The sequence below is a fragment of the Eurosta solidaginis genome, chromosome 4, assembly GCF_040869045.1.
Source record: "Eurosta solidaginis isolate ZX-2024a chromosome 4, ASM4086904v1, whole genome shotgun sequence".
Classification (NCBI taxonomy): Eukaryota; Metazoa; Arthropoda; class Insecta; order Diptera; family Tephritidae; genus Eurosta; species Eurosta solidaginis.
Window position 1 is genome coordinate 273,776,192 of NC_090322.1, and position 26,093 is coordinate 273,802,284.

Genomic DNA, 26,093 nt, shown 5'->3' on the forward strand with positions numbered 1-26,093 from the left:
AATCGCCAACTTCAACTGCAAACAGAGATAAAATTTTTCTTTTCCGCCTTCGGATTATTGTTCTCGAGATTAATACGCGTCTTTTGATACCTCACTCGAAAATCTTGGCCCAATTTTAGGGTGGGGCCCCTAAACTGCACTACTACCAAAAAAAAATAAGACGAAAAACTAAAAAAAAGGAAGAATGCAAAATAAAATTTTGTGGATCGTCTGCCGTAAGTGTTCATAGTTTCCAACAAAGCGGGGCCGATGAAAACGGTGAGTATACCGGCCGTTCTTTAGCGGTCGTAATAAAGCGTCACCGCTTTCTGAGGAAACCAAGCCTTAACTGAGGCCCTATTCAGTAACTATGAGTTTTGAAATGTACATTTTTCTTTCATACAAATTATATGAAGAAAAAGTGTACATTTTAAAACTCACAGTTACTGAATAGGTCCCCTGGACTCAAATGTAAGCTTCCATATTACAGTGTTTTCACGAAACTATATATATATATATATTAGGGCGGGTCGATTTAAAAATCGCTCATTGCTCTGTGAAAATCGTATTCTAGGGATCAAAATAAGAAACTTTGCCGAAGGAACCATACCTCTAAAACGAATTCTGATATATGAATATTCTGAATATGAATATATATATATATACATATAAATTGTCCCTTCTAAACGATTTATTTTCACTTAATGAGTATATATTTTTAAATAAGTTCTGGATCATCCGGATTTCTTAAAACTTCGATTATACGTCCCCGGTGTTCTTTTGTCTCATTTACTTTTAATGCAACCTTTTTAACTTCTTCATCATCCATAATTTTATGAACTCCTTTAATATGGCGCTTAACTCTGCAATATTGGTTTAAAACACATAATAATACCTCAAATATATATATATATATATATATATATGGAACATTTCGGCAATTCACAAAAGTATCGTATTCATGTACAATTTTGGGATTTGAGTTGTTTCCATGGTTTCCAATACAGAATTTGGTTAAAACATAGCAAATACGGCGAATAAGAGACCTTGCGAACTGCCTAATTTTGTTCAAAATTTACTTGTAAGAATCCGGAAATGCTTTTTCACATACGCCACATTTATATGCTAAGCCAAAGTGTTGCTGCCGATGTGAATAATATTTGTCATACTTTGCGAAATGTTCGCCACAAGTTATGCAAGTATAACGATAGAACCCCTCGTGATGTTGCATGTGCCTATTTAAAATACGCTTATGAATGAAAGTTCTAGCACATAGTTTACATCTAAATGGGGCTTCTCCTGAATGGGTTCGCATATGAACGTCCAAATCTATACGTCGCACATATCTTTTCTCGCATAAACTACATTTCCATTTAGGCCCTTCGTGATGAAGAATATGTGTCATGAGCCCAGTTTTTTGTAAAAACGATTTTGGGCATTGTGTGCATTGGTACTTTGGTATTCGATTTATTTCATGCGTTTGTGCATGCCTTTTAAACGTGAAACGTGATAAAAAGGTTTGGTCACATTTGTCACATGAAAATCTCTCACGGTTTTCTTCATGGATGACTTCGTGATTTTTCAGAGCATTTGAATCGCTAAAAGTTTTTGCTGATAGTAAAAAAAATTATTTCTTTAATAGACAATCAACAACTAACTTCAGCATACTTACGGCAGGCTTTACAAAGGAACGTTTTCGGTCTATGGCGCTGTTTATGCTTTATTAAAGTTTTTCTCTTCATAACTTTTTGGCATACTTCACAGGTCATTATTTCATCCATATTAATCCTACATTTTCTAGGTTTTTTGATTTTTTCTTTGCTCTCTTCCTTTTTCTTTGCAGTTATTTTTACCTTTTTGTCTGAAAAGGTATCTTGATCACTTCCTCTAGGCGATATCACTTCGTCCTCGCCGATAAACTCTTCACAATCTTCACTTTTCGTTACACTTTTTAGAGTCTGGTCTTTACTTATGTGCTTGGCTTTTGATATGGGTTTCCGTTTCTCAACTAAAGAATGTTCCTCCAATTCTTTTTTCAAATTTGCAATAGTAATGTCCTCTTCATCAATATTGTATATGTTTGTTCCTTTTTCCTTCCTTCCTTTTTTTTGCCATAATAAATTTGTGACGTTTATTTCATCCAGGCAGTTCTGGAAGATTCACATAAAAAGGAAAAACTTTAGATGAAGAAACGACTGCCAAAAGAGGTCCAAAAATGTAATAATTGGTATCTAAAGGCACGTTTTGACACTCGTACCAACCATACGAAATCGGTTTCTGAACAGAAGTTATGATACCACTCCAGATATTTATCGACGTTTCCTTTTAACTGCTTATAAATAAATAATTACCTTGTCATCTACGATTGGACCTTCCTTTTTCTCAATTTCCACACCTTTTGCGCTTACAGCAACCCATTCAAAATTTTTGTCAATCTGCCTGGAACGCAATTCAATGTCAGCCTTCTTCGCTTTTTCGATAAACTCATGAGCGTCCTTGAGCTTCTGAGCGCAGCAGAAACAAAGATATTGTGTTCGGGTATCCTCCACGTCACTTGGATCATCTTTTAGACTCAGGTTGATTTGTGTGCATTTGCAAAAGCACTCTTTATACGACAAAAGACATTCCAAAGAGTCAATGGGCTGATGCCAATCCAGCAGATGTACTATATCTTCCGACAGTAAACACACGCGACACATTTTCGCCATGTCCATTTTGTTGATGTTTTCTATGGGTTGGATTTTATATAAGGTGCCACGATTTTCTAACTTTTGTTGAATTGTAGGGGTAGAGGGGGTCCTAAAAATCACAAAATTATCATCCACAGCTCTAGGAAACTCTTAGTTAATGAAATATAAGCTTTTTAATTTCCAAATTTAGTAAAATTTCAACTTAAGTCCTGCACTTAAAATTCGGGTCGCACATGTCGATAGCGGTATCAAAAGACGCGTATTTGCGTCAAGATTCAGAATCCGAAAGCAGAAACCATTGTAATTACAATGGCAGAAACTATATTTTTTATCTCGTTTAAAAGTTATTCGCGGAAAACACGTCGGTACTATTGTCGCTTTTTTCGTTGTTGCAATTAAACAAACGAAAACAAATGAAGGTGGTGAATAGTGTTGCCAGCTCCACAACAATCAGCCAATTTCTAAACGAAAATTCCGTGCGAGTTTTTTCCCTTCTCCCATTCCTCGTATTCTGAACAATGTTCGAAAAAGCGGAAACCGGTTATGGGAGAAAAGTAGGTATTATGAGTGTGAGGGAGAGGGAGATTTCTCTGCCATTTCAAATGAGTTTTTCACTAGTTAAATTAAAGGGAATGCATCAAATAGTTAAAGGACATTGGTTATTTTAAGAAAGAACACTTATTTGGACACATTTGTGCTAAAATATGTATTTACATTCTACCACAATATTCTCACTGTTAATACAACACCAACAACAGCAACAATATTCTTTATTTTAAGTCGAAAAATATATCATAAGCAACGGAAGAGCTCTTCGCATATTTGATGCAGCCATCCAGAAATTGCGCAAGGATTTTTTAAGAAGGCTTAAATAGATTTTGGCATATGGCGAAAGGCGAACTCAACTCGACTTGGCCGCCAGAAGATTGCTTTGCAGAATGAATGCAGGCAACTCCGGCGGATTTGTGTTATCGCGCCGGTCTTCTTCTTATGCTCCTCGGTTGTTGTTGCTGTGGCACCAGTTCATTCTCATTTCAGTGAATACCACATGAAATGCAATAACGTGCATTGTTTATACCTTATTTCTTAATTTCAAACAAATTGGCAACAATAATTAAACTTTACAATTTTTTAAACAAAATAAGAAATGCCCAGCGAAATTTCAATTGACAAAACAGCTGACTTCGATAATTCGAAATTCCTATTCCCGAATTCTTCTTCTCCCTAGGAGAAAAGAATTGGAAGAATTTTTCCGCGGGAATAAAAAAATCCGCGAAAAAAAAATTCCGCGAGAATATTTAGAATTGGTCTGAATATCTTTTTATCTTGGTAGAACATTATAAGGTGGTGGCACGTCGACATAAATGCAAACAAACATACACTATCAATGTATTTTGTTTTTGTAAAACACTTAATAATTTGTAGTCTAATATTATTTGGGGTGCTGCGCAGAAAGGTGTACTACGCAGAAGGACATCACCATGGCGGTAGCCACGGTTATACCACACACCCGGACTTGGCATGGCGTAGCCCAGGGTTATTTTTTATAAGCGCGGCCGAAGCCCGCCTATGCAGAAAGATGTTCTACGCAGAATTACCGTTGGAATCAGCATAAAAATCTCTATAAAGTCCGATTTTAAATTTTTTTTTTTTGAGAAATGTATGTATTCTGCACTTGTTCCAATTAAATACATTAATTTCAAATTATTCAGAGAATTACGAAACAAAATACGTTGATAGTGTATGTTTGTTTGCATTTATGTCGACATGCCACCACCTTATAATGTTCTACCAAGATAAAAAGATATTGTTGCGGAGCTGGCAACACTATTCACCACCTTCATTTGTTTTCGTTTGTTTAATTGCAACAACGAAAAAAGCGACAATAGTACCGACGTGTTTTCCGGCAATAACTTTTAAACGAGATAAAAAATATAGTTTCTGCTTTCAGATTCTGAATCTTGACGCAAATACGCGTCTTTTGATACCGCTATCGATATGTGCGACCCGAATTTTAAGTGCAGGACTTAAGTTGAAATTTTACTAAATTGGAAATTAAAAAGCTTATATTTCATAAACTAAGAGCTTCCTAGAGTTGCGGATGATAATTTTGTGATTTTTAGGACCCCGCACCCCTCGAAAAAAAAGTTGGAAAATCGTGGCACCTTATTCAAAATATTCCCCTTTTCAATAAGCTAAATAGTTCTTTAGCAGTAAGACGACTGAAAATTACTTCTTTTGTTTTAATTATTGGGCAGCGATTTAGTTTAGCACCCCCCGAGTTCGGGGTTTAACTTGGTCTCAAATGAAAGAGGGAGTTCTCCCGATCACAAATATATATATTTTAAAGTGTGCAAACTTATAATTTAAAAGTTATTTGTTGTTAAAGTTTGCAAATTTCTATACAACTTTTATATGTGTATACGTATATATATTTTATGACATTACAAATCTGTGCTGCCACATCTAAAAAACGGACCAAGTGTAGAATTGAAAAATAACTCATAAAAATACCTTTCATCTGATGTATATATATCTTTAACTTTTCTAGTCTTTATTTACCAAACATTTGCAAAAGCTCTTTTTTGCATTCGTGAACGAGCTGATATTACCTTATAACTCTTATGTTTATTGTTATGTTAGCCGATCCAACACTACGCCATGCCATGGCGGAACGATACAAGGTGGCAGCATGGAACAGCTGATTATAAACTTTTTTTATTTGATTTGATACATCAACTTCCGGCGCAGGACGATATTGACATTTGTCCATCGAATTTACAAAAACAAAGTACATGGGGTTTTTATTTATGTTTGTAGGTATGTCACCATGCTACCACCTTGTGTCGTTCCGCTATGCGCCATGCACAGTAAAGGCCGAATTAATGGTGACTTATAACCACAAAGCCATAACCAGATAAAACAGCTGATCGAACCTACCTTATGGAAATCAATGTAATCGATAAATGGTGCCATAACATACCGCTAACTTGATTACATTGATTTCCTTAAGGTAGGTTCGATGAGCTGTTTTATCTGGTTATGGCTTTATGGTTATGTCACCATTAATTCGCCCTTAAAGCTGGAGACATTTAGTTTCGAATATTTTACAATATAAACGGCTTTTTAACCCCCTTTACATCTAAAAAGGATGTCGAGGACTTACTTTGTGATACATTGTACTCCTTTAACCTATCTCAAATTAACGACATTGGAAATGATTTAAACAGAGTGTTAGATCTAATTTTTATAAACAATGATATATCCTGTGATATTTATAAGTGTGATATGCCACTCACCTGTGAATCGGTTCATCACAAAGCAATCTCTATCCAGTTCTCTTTCTATAAATACGATAATAACTCCATTGAACCCGAGTACTACTTCAATTTTTATAAGGCGAATTTTACGGCTCTGAATGCGTTTTTCGACTCCATTGATTGGAATTTAATCTTTGAGCAATTAGACTTATCAAATATGTATATAAAGTTCAAGAGCGTAGTAGAAGAAAGCCTTAACTTATACGTCCCAGCCCACAGAAAAAAGAGATCTTTCAATCTCCCATGGTATACAAAAGAACTTTTGAGGTTAAAAAACCAACGAAACAAAGCGCATAAAAAATTTAAGAAAACTGGCTCTGCTGATGACGAAGCAAAATTTGCTGAGTGCAGGAAGAAATTTGAATGCCTGTCCAAGTTCCTTCATGATAAATATATTAATTCGCTTGAGACTAACATAAAAGCCAACCCGAAGTCTTTTTGGGTTTTTGTTAACTCAAAACGAAAATATAACGGTATGCCGAAATCAATGGAGTTTGGAGGCAAAGTTGCTTCCTCAACTCAGGAAGCATGTGAGCTCTTTGCCGACTTCTTCGGGTCGGTATTTAACAGGTTCCGGACAGTTAGTACGTCATGTGATACAACTGCCATAGCGGAGTCTGTAAATATTGGTCTGTTCACGGTTACAGAGGAAGAAGTCCTGGAGTCCCTTATGAACCTTGATGTATCTAAGGGGGCTGGATACGATCTTCTTCCACCCTTGTTCTTAAAGAATTGTGCGGTTTCACTCTATCCGCCTCTTACTAAAATCTTTAACAAGTCCCTTGAGTGTGGTAATTTCCTTGACGAATGGAAAGTGGCATTCTTATCGCCAATTTATAAGTCTGGCCCTCGAAACAAGGTAGACAACTATCGACCCATTGCCAAGCTATCCATCATCCCAAAGCTGCTGGACAAAATTGTAAATGACCAGCTATTTGCAGTTTTTAAAAACTATATTGTTCCTCAACAGCATGGTTTTTATCCAGGGAGATCCATCAGCACAAATCTCACAATATTTGTTAATTTTGTGGTTAATGCGATTGAGGACGGCGAACAAGTGGACACTCTGTACACTGATTTCGTAAAAGCTTTCGATAGTCTCAATCATAATCTTTTACTTAATAAACTCGAGAAACTCGGAATCCACTCCAACGCCCTAAGTTGGCTTGAGTCGTATCTCCAAAACAGGAAATTAATAGTAAAGATCGGCAGCAATCTCTCCAACCTATAATCGTTACATCAGGAGTACCACAAGGTAGTCATCTGGGCCCTTTACTTTTTTCTTTATTTATAAATGATATCTGCCAATGTTTTAAATTTTGTAGTTGCCTGATGTACGCTGATGATCTAAAACTTTATTACAGAGTTAAACACATTAGCGACTGCATAGAGCTACAGCAAGACATCTTGGAATTGATAAAATGGTGTAATAGTAACGGTCTTTTCTTGAACTTCTCCAAGTGTAACATTATCACATTCACTCGGAGAAATGCATGCATAATGAACAGCTATTACTTTAACGATAGCGACTCATTCAATCGTACAACTACTGTTAAGGATTTAGGAGTATACTTAGACTCGAAGCTTAGATTCGACTTTCATAGGGAGTACATAATCAGTGCTGCCAATTCAAAACTCGGCTTTCTCAAACGTAATTCCAAAGACTTTTTTGATCCGCTAACGCTGAAAAGTCTTTACATTAGCCTTGTAAGATCCACTTTGGAATATGCCTGCATCATTTGGGACTCAGACTTTGTAACACATTGCAGCCGGTTAGAAAGAGTTCAAAGGAGATTCACTAAATTCGCGCTTCGACGAATGTTCACCTTTGAATCGATGCCATCTTATGCACTAAGATGTAGAATTTTAAATATACAGTGCCTTAATACTCGAAGGAAAATTTGTGGTATTTTCTTTATCAAAGACATTTACGACAACAAAATCGATTCTCCGGAACTACTTTTTCTTCTCCCCTTCTATGCACCTGAAAGGTGTCTAAGGGACAAATACATTTTCTACGTCCAAACGCGTAGAACGAATTTTGGAAATAATGAACCTATTCACAGAATGATCTCCTTATGTAACTCTGTTTGCAATCATGCCGATTTTAGCTCATGTAAAGAACATTTTAAAGCTGATGTTATTGATTACTTTCTTTTCAATTAATATGTTTCAGTATTCCTATTACTATATAAATGTTTTTACATGTAGTTTTATTTAAGCCGTAGCGAATTTTTTACAAAAATTTTTGTTATAATGTCGTTGTATTTATAAATTGTTACCATATATTTTTCTATCTCGATAATTTTTGTTTAAGCTGTTACATATCTGTGAGGACTATGTCCGGTAGATAATAATAATAATAATAATAATAATAATAATAATAATAAATACACTTACATCCGGCAGCGATTTGGTAACGATGAAGAAATGTCAGAATAAAGCAAATGACATAAAAGAGTAGTCGGGGAAGGGGTTGCCAGACGTAAGATGGAGTGGAGAGTTGGAGTGTGGAAAAAGGGGATAAATATATTGAAAAGCATACGATGAGCCATGGCGGAACGATACAAGGTGGCAGCATGGCGACATACCTACAAACATAAATAAAAATTCCATGTACTTTGTTTTTGTAAATTCGATGGACAAATGTCAAAATCGTACTGCGCTGGAAGTTTATGTATCAAATCAAATAAAAAAGTTTATAGCCAGCTGTCCCATGCTGCCACCTTGTATCGTCAAGCGATGAGCCGCACTGCGTGAATGAGTGCAAGAAAAGGAAATATGTTTCACGCCAAAATTGAAGTCGAATCATGCGCACTGCGCGAAGTTTAGAGAGAATTTGGAGAGATTCGGAGAGGGGGATGGTATAAAAGCGCTAACGGCGGCAACAAGAATATTGACTGGTTGATCCACAAAGCAGGCGGACGTGCTCCGAGATAAAAAAGTAAAATTTAATGAAGCAGTCGAAAGAGACCGTAGCAGGCGCGGCAAAAAAAGTAATATAAAAATTCCTAGTCTTGTAAAAAGTAATATATACGCGGGCGCAAACATAATTGATTCGATTATAAATCGAAAATAAAGCTTACGCGAACAACATTTGAAAATAGCTAGCCACGCGATCTTCGTTCTGTGTAAAAGTGCATCGTACCATACCCCAAGCCATAAAGAAGTGCAGCCGACCACGTGTGATATCTGGAGGAGGGACACACGCACCATCACGAATTCCACTCAGTCTACCGAATCAAACCACAACAATTGCAGCAAGGTAATCAAGGTGAATCCAGCAAGCCTATAAGGCATAAGCAAGAAATTAATGTCACCCGAATCCACGGGAGGGCACGCAAATCGCATCGCAACATACACCTGAGTAAGTCATTTGTTAAAACCAAATTGTGCACGCAAATTTTTGCTGGGGGAGAATTGTATTCCCACCACGTTATAGCTGATGGATATCGACAACCATAATGCGCACACGGCCCCTAAAATTATGAACGAATTAAGGCATTAGCCATGATACAACAAGGGCGGCCCGATAGTTGGTGACGTAGTTTCATTATTAAATTTACCAATTGTAAGAGTATATATTAAAAAAGCATAATTTAAATTTTGTGGTTACTGCACAGATGTAGGGTAGGGAAGAAACATATTTAAGAAGACTGTAACGATTTATATATGATGATTAGCTAAGGGATTACGTAAAGATTTCAAGATACTAAGAAGGAAAAGAATTTTATTGTATTTGTATTTTTAATGTATAACCCGTTTGTAAGCTCATGGGCCTCTCCCTCCAAGCCAACTAGCCCATTAATTGATTCAATCGGCAAGAAACACCGAGCGTAGGTTCCCTGACCAAACTCAAAGAGCTCTTTCAGGTAGGATACAGGTAGCCTAGAAGTTTTTTTTTGTGAGGCAGATAGCCAAACGAAGGGCGTGGGGTTTCTGTTTCTTTGGTGAGGGAGCTCCAGGAGCAGCCAAAAAGGAAAAAAACTATGAACGTATAGAAGTACACTAAATTGAGAAATTGTTGATAATAAAAATTGCCTGTCTTTGTTTTGAACGTGAACGAAATGTTGATATAAATTGAATATTTCTTGAGGGAAAGGGAAGGATGGGAAAGGAAGCGTAAGTAAAACGTCCAGGATTGGAATGAAACCAAGGGGATCGCGTAAGTATGGTACAGTAAAAAGGAGCGGTCCAAGGTAAGGTGGGCTTCCTGGCGGTAAGCTCAGGTGAACACAGACTTATAACGACCAGGTAATATGCGCCCTATCTCAATGTGTACCTTGGGTTAAAAACACCGACCCGAAATACTGAGCAAGCTAGGGCGTATACATTGGGACTAATGAAGGGGTGTTGTAAATATGTGCTTACACACATATTTTACACATGCACATTAGATAACATAGCATAACCTGATTAAGGTTCAGTTGGTCTTATATATGACTATTAGGGCGGGTCGATTTTAAATCGCTCATTCCTCTGTGAAAATCGTATTCTAGGGTTCAAAATAAGAAACTTTGCCGAAGGAACCATACCTCTAAAACAAATTCTGATGTCCCCCAATTTGTTTGGGTAGGGGCAAATTTTGAAAAATCCCACTTTGGCCCATTTAGAGTGCTCCAATCGAGTCCAAATGTATAACTGACCCCCACTAACTTTAGAGGCCCGACCCACCGATGCCAGTGGCACACCCCCTGGAACCCACCTGGGGGTTCACCATACAAACATTTCAAAAAATCGGCGGTTTTGCACTTTACATGAAAAAATCAGCTAAATGGCTATGTTTTTTCTTTATTTTTATACTCAGTTGAGCAGAGCTCACAGAGTATATTAACTTTGATTGGATAACGGTTGGTTGTACAGGTATAAAGGAATCGAGATAGATATTGACTTCCATATATCAAAATCATCAGTATCGAAATTTGATTGAGCCATGTCTGTCCGTCCGTCCGTCCGTCCGTCCGTCTGTCCGTTAACACGATAACTTGAGTAAATTTTGAGGTAGCTTGATGAAATTTGGTATGTAGATTCCTGGGTACTTATCTCAGATCGCTATTTAAAATGAACGATATCGGACTACAACCACGCCCACTTTTTCGATATCGAAAATTTCGAAAAACCGAAAAAGTCCGATAATTCATTACCAAAGACGAATAAAGCGATGAAACTTGGTAGGTGGGTTGACGTTATGACGCAGAATAGAAAATTACTAAGATTTTGGACAATGGGCGTGGCACCGCCCACTTTTACAAGAAGGTAATTTAAAAGTTTTGCAAGCTGTAATTTGGCAGTCGTTGAAGATATCATGATGAAATTTGGCAGGAACGTTACTACTATTACTATATATGTCCCAAATAAAATTAGCAAAATTGAATAAAGAACACGCCCACTTTTTAAAAAAAATTTTTTTTTAATTAAAATTTTAACAAAAAATTTAATATCTTTACTGTATATAAGTAAATTAAGTCAAAATTCAACTCCAGTAATGATATGATGCAACAAAATACAAAAATAAAAGAAAATTTCAAAATGGGCGTGGCTCCGCCCATTTTCATTTAGTTTGTCTAGAATACTTTTAATGCCATAAGTCGAACAAAAATTTAGCAATCCTTCTCAAATTTGGTAGGGGCATAGATTCTATGACGGTAACTGTTCTCTGTGAAAATGGGCGAAATCGGTTGAAGCCACGCCCAGTTTTTATACACAGTCCACCGTCTGTCCTTCCGCTCGGCCGTTAACACAATAACTTGAGCAAAAACCGATATATCTTTACTAAACTTAGCCTACGTACTTATCTGAACTCACTTTATCTTGGTATAAAAAATGGCCGAAAACCGACCATAACCACGCCCACTTTATCGATATCGAAAATTACGAAAAATGAAAAAAATGCCATAATTCTATACCAAATACGAAAAAAGGGATGAAACATGGTAACTGGATTGGTTTATTGACGCAAAATATTACTTTGGAAAAAACTTTGTAAAATGGGTGTGACACCTACCATATTAAGTAGAAGAAAATGAAAAAGTTCTACAAGGAGAAATCAACAGCCCTTGGAATCTTGGCAGGAATACTGTTAGTGGTATTGCATATACATATAAATAAATTAGCAGTACCCGACAGATGATTTTATGGATCACCTGGTCCACCTTTTACTCGATATTGCGAGAACGCCTTCACATATACATCTAAGGGCCACTCGCTTTTAAAACCCTCATTAGTACCTTTAATTTGATACCCATATCATACAAACACATTCTAGACATATTCAAGAGTCACCCCTGGTCCACCTTTATGGCGATTTCTCAAAAAGGCGTTCACCTATAGAACTAAAGCCCATTCCCTTTTAAAATACTCATTACCACCTTTCATTTGATACCCATATCGTACAAACACATTCTAGAGTCACCCCTGGTCCACCTTAATGGCGATATCTCGAAAAGGCGTCCACCGATAGACCTAAGGCCCACTCCCTCTTAAAATGCTCAGTAACACCTTTCATTTGATACCCATATCGTACAAACAATTTCTAGAGTCAGCCCTGGTCCACCTTTATGGCGATATCCCTAAATGGCGTCCATCCATAGAACTATGGCCTACTCTCTCTTAAAATACTCTTTAATACCTTCCATTTGATACACATGTCATGCAACCACATTCGAGGGTTACCCTAGGTTCATTTTCCTACATGGTGATTTTCCTTATTTTGTCTCCATAGCTCTCAACTGAGTATGTAATGTTCGGTTACACCCGAACTTAGCCTTCCTTACTTGTTATTTATTTATTTATAATAATATTTATTATTTATTTATAATAATATCTATTTTTTCTCTTAAGAAATTTATTTAGTCAGAACATATGTAAATGAAAAAATTAATTTAAGTCAGTTATAGAAAAGAAACTAAAAAAATTATTGTTTGAAGTCTTTTTTACTTTCAAGTCTGGGCAATTTCGCACGGCTCTCTAATGGCGTCGCCATAACAGCCTCTACATTTTCCGGTATAACCCGTTTGGAAACGCTAGCTAGCAATTGAACATGTCGTTCCGTTCCTTGTATGTGTGATGGAATTTTTGGATCATTAAACGGTGGATCATCTTGATTTAAATATTCTTTAAATGTATCGTACGGAATGCTTCGCGTGAATGGTGGTTCAAATACGATATTTATATAATTAAAATTGATCATTTCCGTATAACTTGTGCAATTAAAGTTTATATCTGGTTTTTTATAAACTCTAAGTTCCATTGGCTCGTCAACATCGGTTCGATAGCGTAGAATTTTCTTGATGGCACAGTCGCGCTTTTCTTTGCTATCATCAAACAACATTGATAACAAGATATTTTCCGAATGCGCATAATATGAATTATCTTTAATTACTTGATTGACAATTTTGCGTAAACGAGGTTCTAGAAATCGTGACCAACCAATGAACTTGAAAAATAATGCACTGCCGTACACGACAGAGCTGTAATCCCCCAGCGGGTTAGGGGGGGTCAGAATATACCCGCGGTAGGTATGCCTGTCGTAAGAGGCGACTAAAATACCAGATTCAAGGGGCTGTGTAGCGCAACCCTGCAGGTTGCCAGCGCAACATATAGCTTCTCCAAACCCAATTGTCAACCTCACCTATCCGCGGCGAATCCTGTTTCACTAACAGACGAGGCTCTGGCGACCCTAAGCTCCTTATGGAACTTTGGGTTGGGGAGGGAGGGGATGGCCTGAAGGTTTAATGTGGCCACATAAATCGAGATGGTCGGGCCAGCACCTTAATGGTGCTGTGGTACCGGAGCGTACCGGATCTGTATCCGGAAAATGACCATCACATCGATAACACTCCCCAAAGCCTTCGGGGAGCAACCTTATCGCTACAACAACAACAACATAGCTGTAATACTTGATAGTGAAGTACATTGGCACATAACATTTAATTATAAATTCAACCAGAATTCTTAAATTTGCATCTGGATTTTCCGCTGTCACATATAATCGCAATAATCTAGCGGCCTTGGTGAGCCACCGAGAATGTACAATTTTCCCTGGTTTGATGTTAGCCAGATCCACCGGAACCACGCCGCTAGAAATTGCATGGGCCATGTCGTATAAGTACTTCGAATCGGTGGAAAATTCAATTTTTTCTGGAGCAGGGGGCATATTTTGCAACTAAATTATCTGGAAGCCGTCCACCACCTGAAAATATATAATAATAAAATAATTAAAAATGGTTGACAATTATAATAAATGAGTGATAGCAATAAAATACCGGAAGAGTTTCACAAGTAAAAAATTGTTTCCAGAGATTTTACATACTCTATAAATTGTTGGGTGTTGTTTCTTCGCCTGATTTGCTCTTGATACTTGTCAAGCAATTTATTCAATTTATTAAATACACTTTTTTCAGCATTATTTCCATACCAAGTTTTTCCCAAATTCCAATCAACTTATCTTGAACCTGAATAGTGAATGATTTATGGAAAAACTTTTTTTGTTCTGTTTTAGCACGTTCGCTTAAGTAAAAATAATATCTCAAGATATCCAGATGGGTTGGTAAATTAAGATCAGTTAAATCAGTCGACACACCAAAAACAGTAACATCATGCTTGGGTATATGATTCATTGGGTTTTGGATAGTTGTTGATGTAGTTGCTTCATCTTGCGGTGTAGAGGATGGTAGATTCATTGTAAACTTTTTGATTTGGAATGGTCACTTCACTTATTATTTTTTTTGAAATATTTTTTTATCTGAAATTAGCACTTCACACTTTGACTTCTTCACAACGACTTAATGCATTCACAAAAACTGTTGCGTTATATATGGTCTACGAGACGAGGTAATAAGAATGAAATTGTAATTTCAATTCTACCTGCTGTGTCTTGTGGTGGCTTAAAAAAAACAACACAAGCAATTTTACGATCTGCAATTGTGTCACAGTGATACCTTCATTTTTTAAAACGGTTGAATAAAAAACCCACACAACTATGTTTACGACATGCAAATGCATCACAGTGATGCCTTGGTTTTAAAAGGGTTGTAAAAACGCTAATTTCTAATAATTTTTTTTTAATTTCTTTTCTATTACTAAGTTAAATTCATTTTTTCATTTACATATGTTCTGACTAACTAAATTTCTAAAGAAAAAAATAAACTCCAAAAAGAAAAAACATAGGCATTTCGCTGATTTTTTCATGTAAAGTGCAAAACCGTTCGGGCCTCCAAAGATAGTGGGGTTCGGTCATACATTTGGACTCGATTGGAGCACTCTAAATGGGTCAAAGTGGGATTTTTCAAAATTTTCCCCTACCCAAAAGTTCGACCCAAGTTGGGGGACATCAGAATTCGTTTTAGAGGTATGGTTCCTTCGGCAAAGTTTCTTATTTTGATCCCTAGAATACGATTTTCGCAGAGCAATGGGCGATTTTTTTGCCTCCCCACAAATCGACCCGGCCTAATAACTATCAATAGAAATTTGACGCGTCCAACGCTTTTATTTAATTGTCTGATCAACGGCTTAGATTGATGAGGGGAGTGATGACTAGTACCTAGCACCTACCTAATTATTTTCTAGATTTTAGTATTATTATTACTTCATGTAAGTATTGTTTTCAATATAACCGTTTAACTAAACAATTTTTTTTATTATATTATTTTCAAGTTTTAGTCTTTATTTAATTGCCTATTATTTCTCATTCTATTTAGTTCATTTAGTGACTCATTATTACAAGGACTCTTTCCAGATAATTTGTTTCAATCTAAAGGCTCCATTACTGATACTTAGCATAGACTTGACTTGGCTTGCGAACTGTCACTTACAGTTCTGTTAAATGAACATTGCATGTTACTGATTACTCAAAACTTAACTTGACTTAGAAGTCTGTTGAATTTTGATTTTCTATGTAAGTTGTAAGTGACGTTTACATTTTGAGATGCCATTTGTTTGCTTCCATTTCATTTTGACATTTTGTCATACAAATTGACATTTATTTAAAAATAAATTTCAACGCTGATTATGATGCCAGATTTTATGCGCCAAGTGGAGTATAATCGTGTCTAAGTTGCCAAGTTTACGACAAGTCAAGTCAAGTCTATGCTAAGTATCAGTAATGGGGGCTTAAGTCCTCAATACATAATCCTTCCAAAGAATTTACTCTGCGCCACGTATGCTTGTCCCTCCTCTAACTCCAAAATATTTTGATGTCACTTCTACCGGACTGTATGTAATATTTGTTCCAAATATGAGCCAAATCGGACCACAAATACGATTTTTGTGAATATCTCTATCCTTGCACCACCAGCGGCGATTTTTTTCATAGGTCGCTTTCTATACTTGTATGTATTATGTGTTCCAAATATGAGCCAAATCGTACCACAAACACGATTTTTGTGAATATCTCGATCCTTGCGCCACCTATCGGCGATTTTTTTCATATGGCGCTTTCTATTTTTGTATGTCTTATGTGTTCCAAATATGAGCAAAATCGGAGAACAAATACGATTTTTGTGAATATCTAGATCCTTGCGCCACCTAGCGGCGCTTTTTTCATAGGTCGCTTTCTATTCTTGTATGTATTATGTGTTCCAAATAAGAGCCAAATCGGACCACAAATACGATTTATGTGAATATCCCAATCCTTGCGCCACCTAGCGGCAATTTTTTTCATAGGTCGCTTTCTATTCTTGTATGTATTATGTGTTCCAAATTTGAGCCAAATCGGACCACAAATACGATTTTTGTGAATATCTCGATCCTTGCGCCACCTAGCGGCAATTTTTTTCTTAATATTGCATTGTCATCGGGTTCTGAACTATGTTCCAAGTTTCAAGCTTGTAGCTTATCGGGAAGTTACTTAAATTTCAATTACAAAATTCGTGCCAGCCAGCCAACCAACCAGCCTGTCAAGTCAAGCTAAATAAAACCCTTTAAAAACCAATGTTGCCGCACAAAAAAGCATACCCCAAAGGTGGCCTTAAACTGTGACTGAAAAACTGCTCAGTAGTATAACTAAAGGTTGAATTTGACTAGAGTTTAAGGAAATTTAGTTTAAGCTTAGCTTAACCAACAACTGAAAAACCGGGCCTTATACTTCTAAAATGTCAAGAGTTGTTTCGAAACAGTGGCTCAACTCGAGAATCATTGCATATATATAAAGCCAAAAATGCTATTACTTAAGTTGAAAAAATGTAATTAACAACTTGTGTTTCTCTAACTGGACTCCATACTACAGTATTTTCACGAAAATTAAATGAAATATATATAATTTAAAAAATAAATAAATTTGACGCGATAACCTCCGCAGAGATTTTGGGCCGACCTTTTTCATGGCAGAAATACAAACGGAGTGCTTGCGAGACACTGCCGATGGGCAATCCCGCTTAGAAAAAGTGGGTTCTAATTGAAAAACCTTGTTTCTAAAATTTTTATGATGCTTTGCCCGGGACATGAACGCAGGATCTTCGGTGTGGTAGGCGCACGCTACCATCATACAACGGCGGCCGCCTATATAATTTATATTTGCTGCTATCAACCAGGTGTTTAATTCTCACAATAAACAGCTGTTGGGTTTGGTGGTAACACCTTGGAGATTTTTTTCAACTCTGCGCCAACTCGATTTGCAACGCAGGATAACAACAGGAGAAATGTGTTACATTTACATATAAATTAATACTAACATAAAATAAAATAAAAAAATCTGAAAAGAGAAAAAACAAATTTATTATTATTTTGTTTATAATTATGTATAATTTTGATTTGAACATTTACATCAGAATTACGAAATTGTGTGCACATATGTAAACATATAGCAAGTAACAATTTCTCTCACAACTTAACCGATTAAGGTTAAATATATGTGTTTCACCTGTATTATGGAAACATTAATTAGCTGAGTTTGACATTTGAAATACATTTTTAGGCCATTTTCTTCATAATCAAATTTAGAAAATGGAACCCAAATGTTTCCAAATACTAGGCTCAGATGCACTCTAAAGTTAAAAGGGGAGTAGAAAACAACGAATACTACTACAAAGAGCAGTATCCATGATATTCTGTTAAAAAAAATAGCTGAAGTTAAGATAAAGCCGATATTTTGGCTTAACTTATCTCGAGTTAAGTTCTTTTAACAAATTACCACGGACATCCTCCTAACAGATGGCTGAAACGAAGAGTTTATATACGTATACGCCTGAAAAGAAAATACTTTATATACATATATAAAAGAGTAAGGCTGAACAGAAAAGAGGAAAGAAAAAAATATTTAAACGTTTATAAAAATAATTAAATTATGGACATTTGTTTTATTTTAAATATTTACCCAGCATCCTCGCACCCCCCTTACATATACCGCAGAAACATTTGGGTTGTAAGCCGAACATGCCAATTTGGTAGTCTCCAGTTATTTTTGTTTGGCAATAAGCACTTTTATAAACCTCCACGTTTTCATCTTTTTGGCAACTTCGGCCCTTTCGTGGCATTCGCTTTGGTTTTACGTTTGAGCAAAAAGGATAAATATAATAAAAGGCGTCACTCGTTATTTTTTAGGCATTTACTCGATGTAAACTATGAGGTAGTCGCAACTTTTTTTTTTGGCGAGATGTTTATAAATGTCTTCTATACATTTTCATGGAGTATTTGTGTTTATTTTTCCGACTGTATTTAATTAATTATTTAATTCTCTTTCCAAAAAACACGTTTGCATAAAGTGACAACACCGCATGGATAAATGGAAGGCAATACAAAAATGTCCCTCATAAAACAAAAGTAGCGACTACCTCACAGTTTACATCGAGTAAATGCCTAAAAAATAACGAGTGACGGCTCTTATTATATTTATCCTCTTTGGTTTGATAACAAAATAAGTATACTTGAAATTGAACAGACATAACTGTTCTGCAGAGAGTAGTGGAAAGACTTTTAAGCTACCTCTCACAAAGAGGATAAATATAATAAGAGCCGTCACTCGTTATTTTTTAGGCATTTACTCGATGTGAACTGTGAGGTAGTCGCTACTTTTGTTTTATGAGGGACATTTTTGAATTGCCTTCCATTTATCCATGCGGTGTTGTCACTTTATGCAAACGTGTTTTTTGGAAAGAGAATTAAATAATTAATTAAATACAGTCGGAAAAGTAAACACAAATACCCCATGAAAATGTATAGAAGACATTTATAAACATCTCGCCAAAGAAAAAAGTAGCGACTACCTACTAGTTTACATCGAGTAAATGCCTAAAAAATAACGAGTGACGGCTCTTATTATATTTATCCTCTTTGGTTTGAGAGGCAAAGCAAAGAGGATAAATATAATAAGAGCCGTCACTCGTTATTTTTTAGGCATTTACTCGATGTAAACTAGTAGGTAGTCGCTACTTTTTTCTTTGGCGAGATGTTTATAAATGTCTTCTATACATTTTCATGGGGTATTTGTGTTTACTTTTCCGACTGTATTTAATTAATTATTTAATTCTCTTTCCAAAAAACACGTTTGCATAAAGTGACAACACCGCATGGATAAATGGAAGGCAATTCAAAAATGTCCCTCATAAAACAAAAGTAGCGACTACCTCACAGTTCACATCGAGTAAATGCCTAAAAAATAACGAGTGACGGCTCTTATTATATTTATCCTCTTTGTGAGAGGTAGCTTAAAAGTCTTTCCACTACTCTCTGCAGAACAGTTATGTCTGTTCAATTTAAATTCCACTCACAACAACTTTTTTACAATGTTGTTTTCAAAATTCATATACATTTATATATAAATGAACTGCATTTAAAATCACAAGTTCAATTTATTGATAAAAGTATACTTATTTTGTTATCAATATTATCACTGTTATCACTCACAACACAAACCACTTGGTATGCAAAAGGCATTATGATACACATAATTACATACACTGTGGAGCAAAAGTGAACACTTAAAAATCAATTTTGCAGGTTATGGCATGTACAAAACGTAGTGTTATAATTTGATAGAAATCAACCAGGTTATTAACATTGCCATTGTTTTTGGAGCAAAAATAAATTAATAAACAAAAACAACAACAACAAATACATATAACGCAATTCGTCTTTAAGTAAGGATAAGTATAGTGTTCACTTTTGCACTCATTGAAATTTTTTGCACTTGAATAAAGTAGGAGCGGTGTTTAATACCGTTATTCGGTATTTTCCTAAGATTATGGGTTGACTTGGTATTTGCTATTCCAGCTATGATCAGTTTGTCTTAGTTCGCTGTGAAAAGTGGAAATATTAACCTCTATTTACAAAATGAAGCCGCGTAACAACAAAATGATTGCGGAGGTAGAAAAGCTGCTTCAACTGGGCAAGTATACACGGGAAGTTGCAAAACAACCTAAACCCTCTCAATCACAAGTGATGAAAGTGAAGAAATTTAAAAATTTGTCCACTCAGTATTGCAAAAATGGCCGATCAAAGAAGATAAAGAGTGGCGAAGCGAAGCTTCTGGCACGTTCCTTAATGACCGGGAAAACAAAAACAACAAAAGAGGCAGCGCAAAGTATTAATTGTGGAACCAGTGTGTGGACTGTCCGGCGTGCGCTTAAAGGAGTTGGTTGTTTTCCTGCAAAAAATGCCAAGAAGCCTAAGCTTTCAGCAAAAAAGCGATAAGCCCGGATAGCGTTTGCAGCACGTCATAAAAATTGGACTGTTAATGACTGGTGACGCGTTCTTTGGTCAGATGAATGCGTCTCCAGTCATAGTCCAATTTTTATGACGTGCTGCAAGCGCTATCCGAGCTTATCGCTTTTTTGCTGAAAGCTTAAGCTTCTTGGGCATTTTTTGCAGGAAAACAACCAACTCCTTTAAGCGCACGCCGGACAGTCCCCACACTGGCTCCACAATTAATACTTTGCGCTGCTTCTTTTGTTGTTTTTGCTTTCCCGGTCATTAAGGAACATGACAGAAGCTTCGCTTCGCTACTCTTTATCTTCTTTGATCGGCCATTTTGCGATACTGAGCCGCAAAATTTTTAAATGTCTTAACTTTCATCACTTGTGATTGAGAGAGTTTACGTTGTTTTGCAACTTCCCGTGTAGACTTGCCCAGTTGAAGCAGCTTTTCTACCTCCGCAATCATTTTGTTGTTACGCGGCTTCATTTTGTAAATAAAGGTTAATATTTCCACTTTTCACAGCGAACTAGGACAAACTGATCATAGCTGGAATAGCAAATACCAAGTCAACCCATAATCATAGGAAAATACCGAATAACGGTATTAAAGGCCGCTCCTACTTTATTCAAGTGCAAAAAATTTCAATGAGTGCAAAAGTGAACACTATACCTATCCTTACTTAAAGATGAATTGTGTTAAATGTATTTGTTGTTGTTTTTGTTTATTAATTTATTTTTGCTCCAAAAACAATGGCAATGCTAATAACCTGGTTGATTTCTATCATATTGTAACGAAATTGCTTGCAAATCCTCTTATTTGCAATCCTCTGCTAAGTTCGAATCACTAAACTGTTGAATAAATAACTCCAATATTGAATAATGGAAAAATGGCCTTTATTAAAGTACTTCACAATACACTTGTACTTTGCTACTCGCTGGCTTAATAACCAAACTGATTGATAACTCAAATGAAACTCTACTATTGGCCGCCAGATCGCGTGCTTAATTAAACTGATTGATAGCTCAACTCAAACTGAATTACAGCGCCTCTTCATCTGTTGCCTTTTATACCCTTTGGTTTCCCCGTTCGCATTTTTCCAGAATGTACTAGCATTGTCCATGAGCTCTCAAACTTCTCAGCTATAACTAAAATTGCACAATTTTATACATCTTTTAGGCGCTTCCAGAATCTACTAGTCCAGAAGCTCTCAAACTTCTCAGATATATGCATGTGTTTGCGCATTGACTCTCCGCTGCTTGTATTCGTACATGGTACATATGTATAGACGCAATTATTTATTCGTTTATGTAGATACATAATGATTGAATTATTGATGTGAATGTTTGTAGTTTACAGTCTCTCGCGCGCACATAGGCGTATAAGTAAATGCATCTGTGTGTGACATCTCCCTGGGCTGCCTTATATATGTGTATACTTGATTTGATTATTAACGTAAATACTGCTTGGCATGGCCTTAGCATCGCCTTAGTGATGGGATAACTTAGTGATGGTAATATCCGTGACACTGCCCTCCACCTAAGTCTGATCGTCCCGATCAGACAAATCTCTCGATCTAAACGTTACCAGCCTTTCCAAATGGACCACTTTCATTTTGGTTCGTGGTTTACCGATGGTTTGTATGCGGTACACTACATCGTTGATCCGTTTTACAACTTTGTATGGGCCTTCCCAATTACACTGCAATTTCGGGGACAAACCTTTTTTACGTTGTGGGTTGTATAACAGCACCAAATCTCCTTCCTTAAAACCTTCTGAATTAATAACTTTATCATATCTGGCTTTCATCTTGTCACTCATAATCTTTATTCGTTGCCTTATCAGATCATGTATTTCTCTTAGCTCTTCTTCCAAATCACTAGTGGATTTCCTGACATTTCTCTCCGCATTGGCATCTATCCCAAACTTCAAATCAGCTGGCAGTCTAAGGTCATTGCCAAAAATTACTTTTGCAGGGGTTTGTCATGCACTGCTGATCGGTAAGCCATCAAGAATAATGGTATGCGGGTATCCCATTCTTTATGGTACTTGTCTACTACTTTCCTTAAGTGCTCCTCCAATGTTCTATTGAATCGTTCTACCATACCATCGGATTGAGGGTGCAATGCAGTTGTCCGTGTTTTTCGAATGCCCAATGACTTACACATTTCCTGGAACACAGCTGATTCGAAATTCCTGCCTTGGTCAGAATGTAACTCCATTGGTACACCATACCTTGCAACCCATTCGTTTTTAACCACTTCTGCTACTGTTTCTGCTTCTTGGTTTGGGATTGGGTATACCTCTGGCCATTTACTGAAATAATCCATAACCACCAGTACGTATTTGTTTCCGCGGTTGCTAGTAGGAAATGGACCTGCGACATCCATGGTGATCCTTTCAAATGGCGCACCTGAGTTATATTGCTTCATCTGGCCATGAATTCGTGTTCTGGGCCCTTTCGCTCTGCTGCAAACCTCGCAGTTCGCAATCCACTCAGTGACCGACTGACGGCAACCAACCCAATATAATCTCTGTTTAATCTTCTCGAGCGTCTTCGTGATTCCAAGATGACCTCCGCTTGGACCATTATGCAGCTCGCTGAGCACGTCAGGAATCCTCTTTCTGGGAACAACTATCAGTTTATTCTTGTATTTACCATCCTCACTCTCCCATACTCGATGAAGGCAACCGGATATCAATTCTAAACTGTTCCACTGTGCCCAATATGACTTCGCAATGGGACTCTATGCTGACATCTCTTCTCTGTTTGGTCTTTCATTTCGTTCGAGCCCTTGCATAACACGTGACAGATCTGCATCTTCTAGCTGGCACTTTCTTAGCTGTTCCTTGTCCCATTCATCTGTACATGTTATATTCATTAGCCGGACATCTATAATGTCTTCTTTAGCCTCGGATTTTGAACAGTGCTTGCATTCCAAACTACATGGTCTTCGTGACATTGCATCAGCATTTCCATGGGTACTAACTTTTCGATGCTCAATGGAAAAGTCGTAGCTTTGTAGTCGCTCGATCCACCGTGCCAATTGTCCTTCCGGATTACGGAACTGCAGAAGCCATTTCAACGCTGCGTGATTTGTCCTGACACGGAATCGCTGGCCGTAGAGGTATTTGTGAAAATGTTTAATGCACTCTACCAATGCCAACAGCTCTCTCCGCGTAACACAGTAGTTCCTCTGGTTTTCCAATCGAACGGCTGTAATATGCAACTACCTTCTCCTGTCCATCGACCAGTTGTGATAAAACGCCTCCTATAGCATATCCACTCGCATCTGTATCTAGAATAAATGTTGCTCCTGGAATCGGATATGCTATCATTGGGGCAGTGCATAAACGCTCCTTCAATGTTTGGAAAGCCACTTCTTGCTCCTTCTTCCATTCAAAAGCTTTGTTTTTTCTTGTAAGCTCATGGAGGCTATGGGCTACGCTGGAAAAATTTGGTACAAATCGGCGGTAATATGTGCACAGCCCAAGAAAACTTCTCAATTCATGTAGGTTCTGTGGTCTTGGCCAATCCTTTACTGCCTCTATCTTTTCATTCGCTGTACAGACACCTTCTGTAGTTACCTTGTGGCCCAAATAATTTACTTCCTTTTTAAACAGCGTACACTTTTTGGGACTTAACTTCAGACCAGCGCCAGCTATTCTCTGGAAAACTTCCTCCAAGTTCTTAAGATGTTCATCAAAACTCTTGCCCAATACGATGATGTCGTCCAGGTACACCAAGCATGTTTTCCAATGTAGTCCTTTCAGTACCTGGTCCATGAGTCTCTCAAAAGTAGCTGGTGCATTACAAAGTCCAAAAGGCATCACTGTAAATTGCCAAAGACCATCACCGACACTGAAGGCTGTTTTCCCTTTATCTTCTTCCTTCACCTCAACTTGCCAGTAGCCGCTTTTCAAGTCCAGTGTGGAAAACCATTTCGTACCAGATAGCGAGTCCAGAGTGTCGTCAATTCTTGGCAACGGGTAGCTATCATTTTTCGTAACGTCATTCACCTTCCGGTAGTCCACGCAAAACCTCATTTTTCCATCCTTCTTCTTTACAAGTACTACCGGTGAGCTCCATGGACTAGCTGATGGTTCGATGACGCCGCTGTCACTCATTTCTTGTATGATTTGACTCACAACTTCCCGCTTCGCTAGTGGAACACTACGTGGAGCTTGACGGATCGGCCTCGCATCTCCAGTGTCAATTTGATGTTTCCCAAAATTGGTGCGGCCTGGTTTGGAACCATCCTGGTCAAATATGTTCGCGTATTTTATGAGCAGTTGTTTTGCCTTTCTCTGATAGGCTTCCTCTAGCCCATGCGTCCATGCCGTGATATCATTTGAAAGATCAGTATTACTAGATGAAACGTGTTCCTGGAGCTGTTCACAGTTAATAACTACTTCGGCCTCTTGGCATCTTCCCAAAATAGCTCCTTTGGTCAAATTGAATGGTACTTGAACACATTTAGTACTCTTACCGGAATACGTCCATCTTGTTTTGTCATAGCCAAGGTTTTTCCTACAAGTATGTTCAGTGCTGATTTATTTGCTGCTTCGACAACCCACAATTTGTTTGTCCCACAATCTCCATCAACCTTTGCCCAGATGACTGCTTCTGATTTTGGTGGTATTTGCTGACTCTCTTCCACCAGCACTCGTTTACTACCTCTAGCCTCTCTCGTAGCCGAAATTAAGTGGCACATCCATGTTCTTATATCGCATCGTCTTGCTTTGCATATCGATTTTGATGCCTTGGTTGATTAAGAAGTCCACTCCAATTATGATTTCATCAACAATACCTGCCACTATAAAATTGTGTAGTACCGTGACGTTCCCAATTGCTACTTCACATTCTACTTCTCCAATTACCTGGGTGTCTTCTCCAGTGGCTGTACGCAATATTGCTCCATGCAATGGTCTTATCTTCTTGTTGACTAAATCCGCTCGAATGATGGAATGAGATGCACCCGTATCTACAGTCAGTAAACGTTTTTTCCATCCACATGTCCTCCGACAGTAAGATTGCTCGACCTTCTTCCAATTTGTGAGATAGAGATTATGGGGCATTCAATTGAGGGAGTCAGCTGTCGCCCCTTGCTGCTGACTCGCTTTAGTTTAACGATTGATTTGTCTTGGAAATTTGCTCATCTCCTTCTGCTCTGCGTTTACGACCACCCACATTGTTGGAACTGTTAGGGTTAGTGTTGCAATAACGCGCAATATGCCCTGGCTTTCCACACTTAAAGCATTTGACTGCATCATTATTCTTCTGCTGCCTACCCTTCAATGCTTCCAAAATTGCGTCTACCCAGTCTGGCTTTTCCACTTCCACGCGATGAGCTTTGTACGCTGGCTTACTCAAAAGTGAGGCTGTTTCCTGAGTCAGTGCATGCGATACCGTTTCAATACCGTTTCAGCAAACGTTAGTTTTGGATTCGCATATGTAGCCCGCTTCGTTTCCACATCT

At 37.4% G+C, this 26,093-nt stretch overlaps 2 protein-coding genes across 3 annotated transcripts in view; one reads left to right on the forward strand and one right to left on the reverse strand.

Moving 5' to 3' along the window:
• Nucleotides 1-26,093, forward strand: part of LOC137248840 (zinc finger protein Xfin-like) — a 208,030-nt gene that overhangs the window by 165,007 nt on the left and 16,930 nt on the right. The window lies entirely within an intron of this gene.
• LOC137251514 (zinc finger protein 69-like) lies at nucleotides 643-5,072 on the reverse strand. Of its 2 annotated transcripts, none has more exons than XM_067786246.1 (5): nucleotides 4,903-5,072; nucleotides 2,331-2,707; nucleotides 1,652-2,129; nucleotides 1,059-1,590; nucleotides 643-842 (listed from the first exon to the last, which is right to left on the reverse strand). In XM_067786246.1, exons 2-5 carry the CDS (start codon nucleotides 2,691-2,693, stop codon nucleotides 698-700), a joined length of 1,518 nt encoding a protein of 505 aa, XP_067642347.1. In that variant the 5' UTR covers nucleotides 2,694-2,707; nucleotides 4,903-5,072; the 3' UTR covers nucleotides 643-697. The 2 variants fall into 2 exon arrangements, with proteins under 2 accessions (XP_067642347.1, XP_067642346.1); XM_067786245.1 differs by having other exon boundaries at nucleotides 4,835-5,072.

What these genes read in the sequence shown, in the direction of transcription:
- LOC137251514 (XM_067786246.1), bottom strand. Translation starts at nt 2,693, where the DNA reads ATGGACATGGCGAAAATGTGTCGCGTGTGTTTACTGTCGGAAGATATA. An exon ending in GTCCAATCGTAGATGACAAG is followed by an intron (nt 2,130 to 2,330) that starts GTAATTATTTAT and finishes TGAATCTTCCAG; the next exon opens with AACTGCCTGGATGAAATAAA. An exon ending in GCATTTCCGGATTCTTACAA is followed by an intron (nt 843 to 1,058) that starts GTAAATTTTGAA and finishes CCAATATTGCAG; the next exon opens with AGTTAAGCGCCATATTAAAG.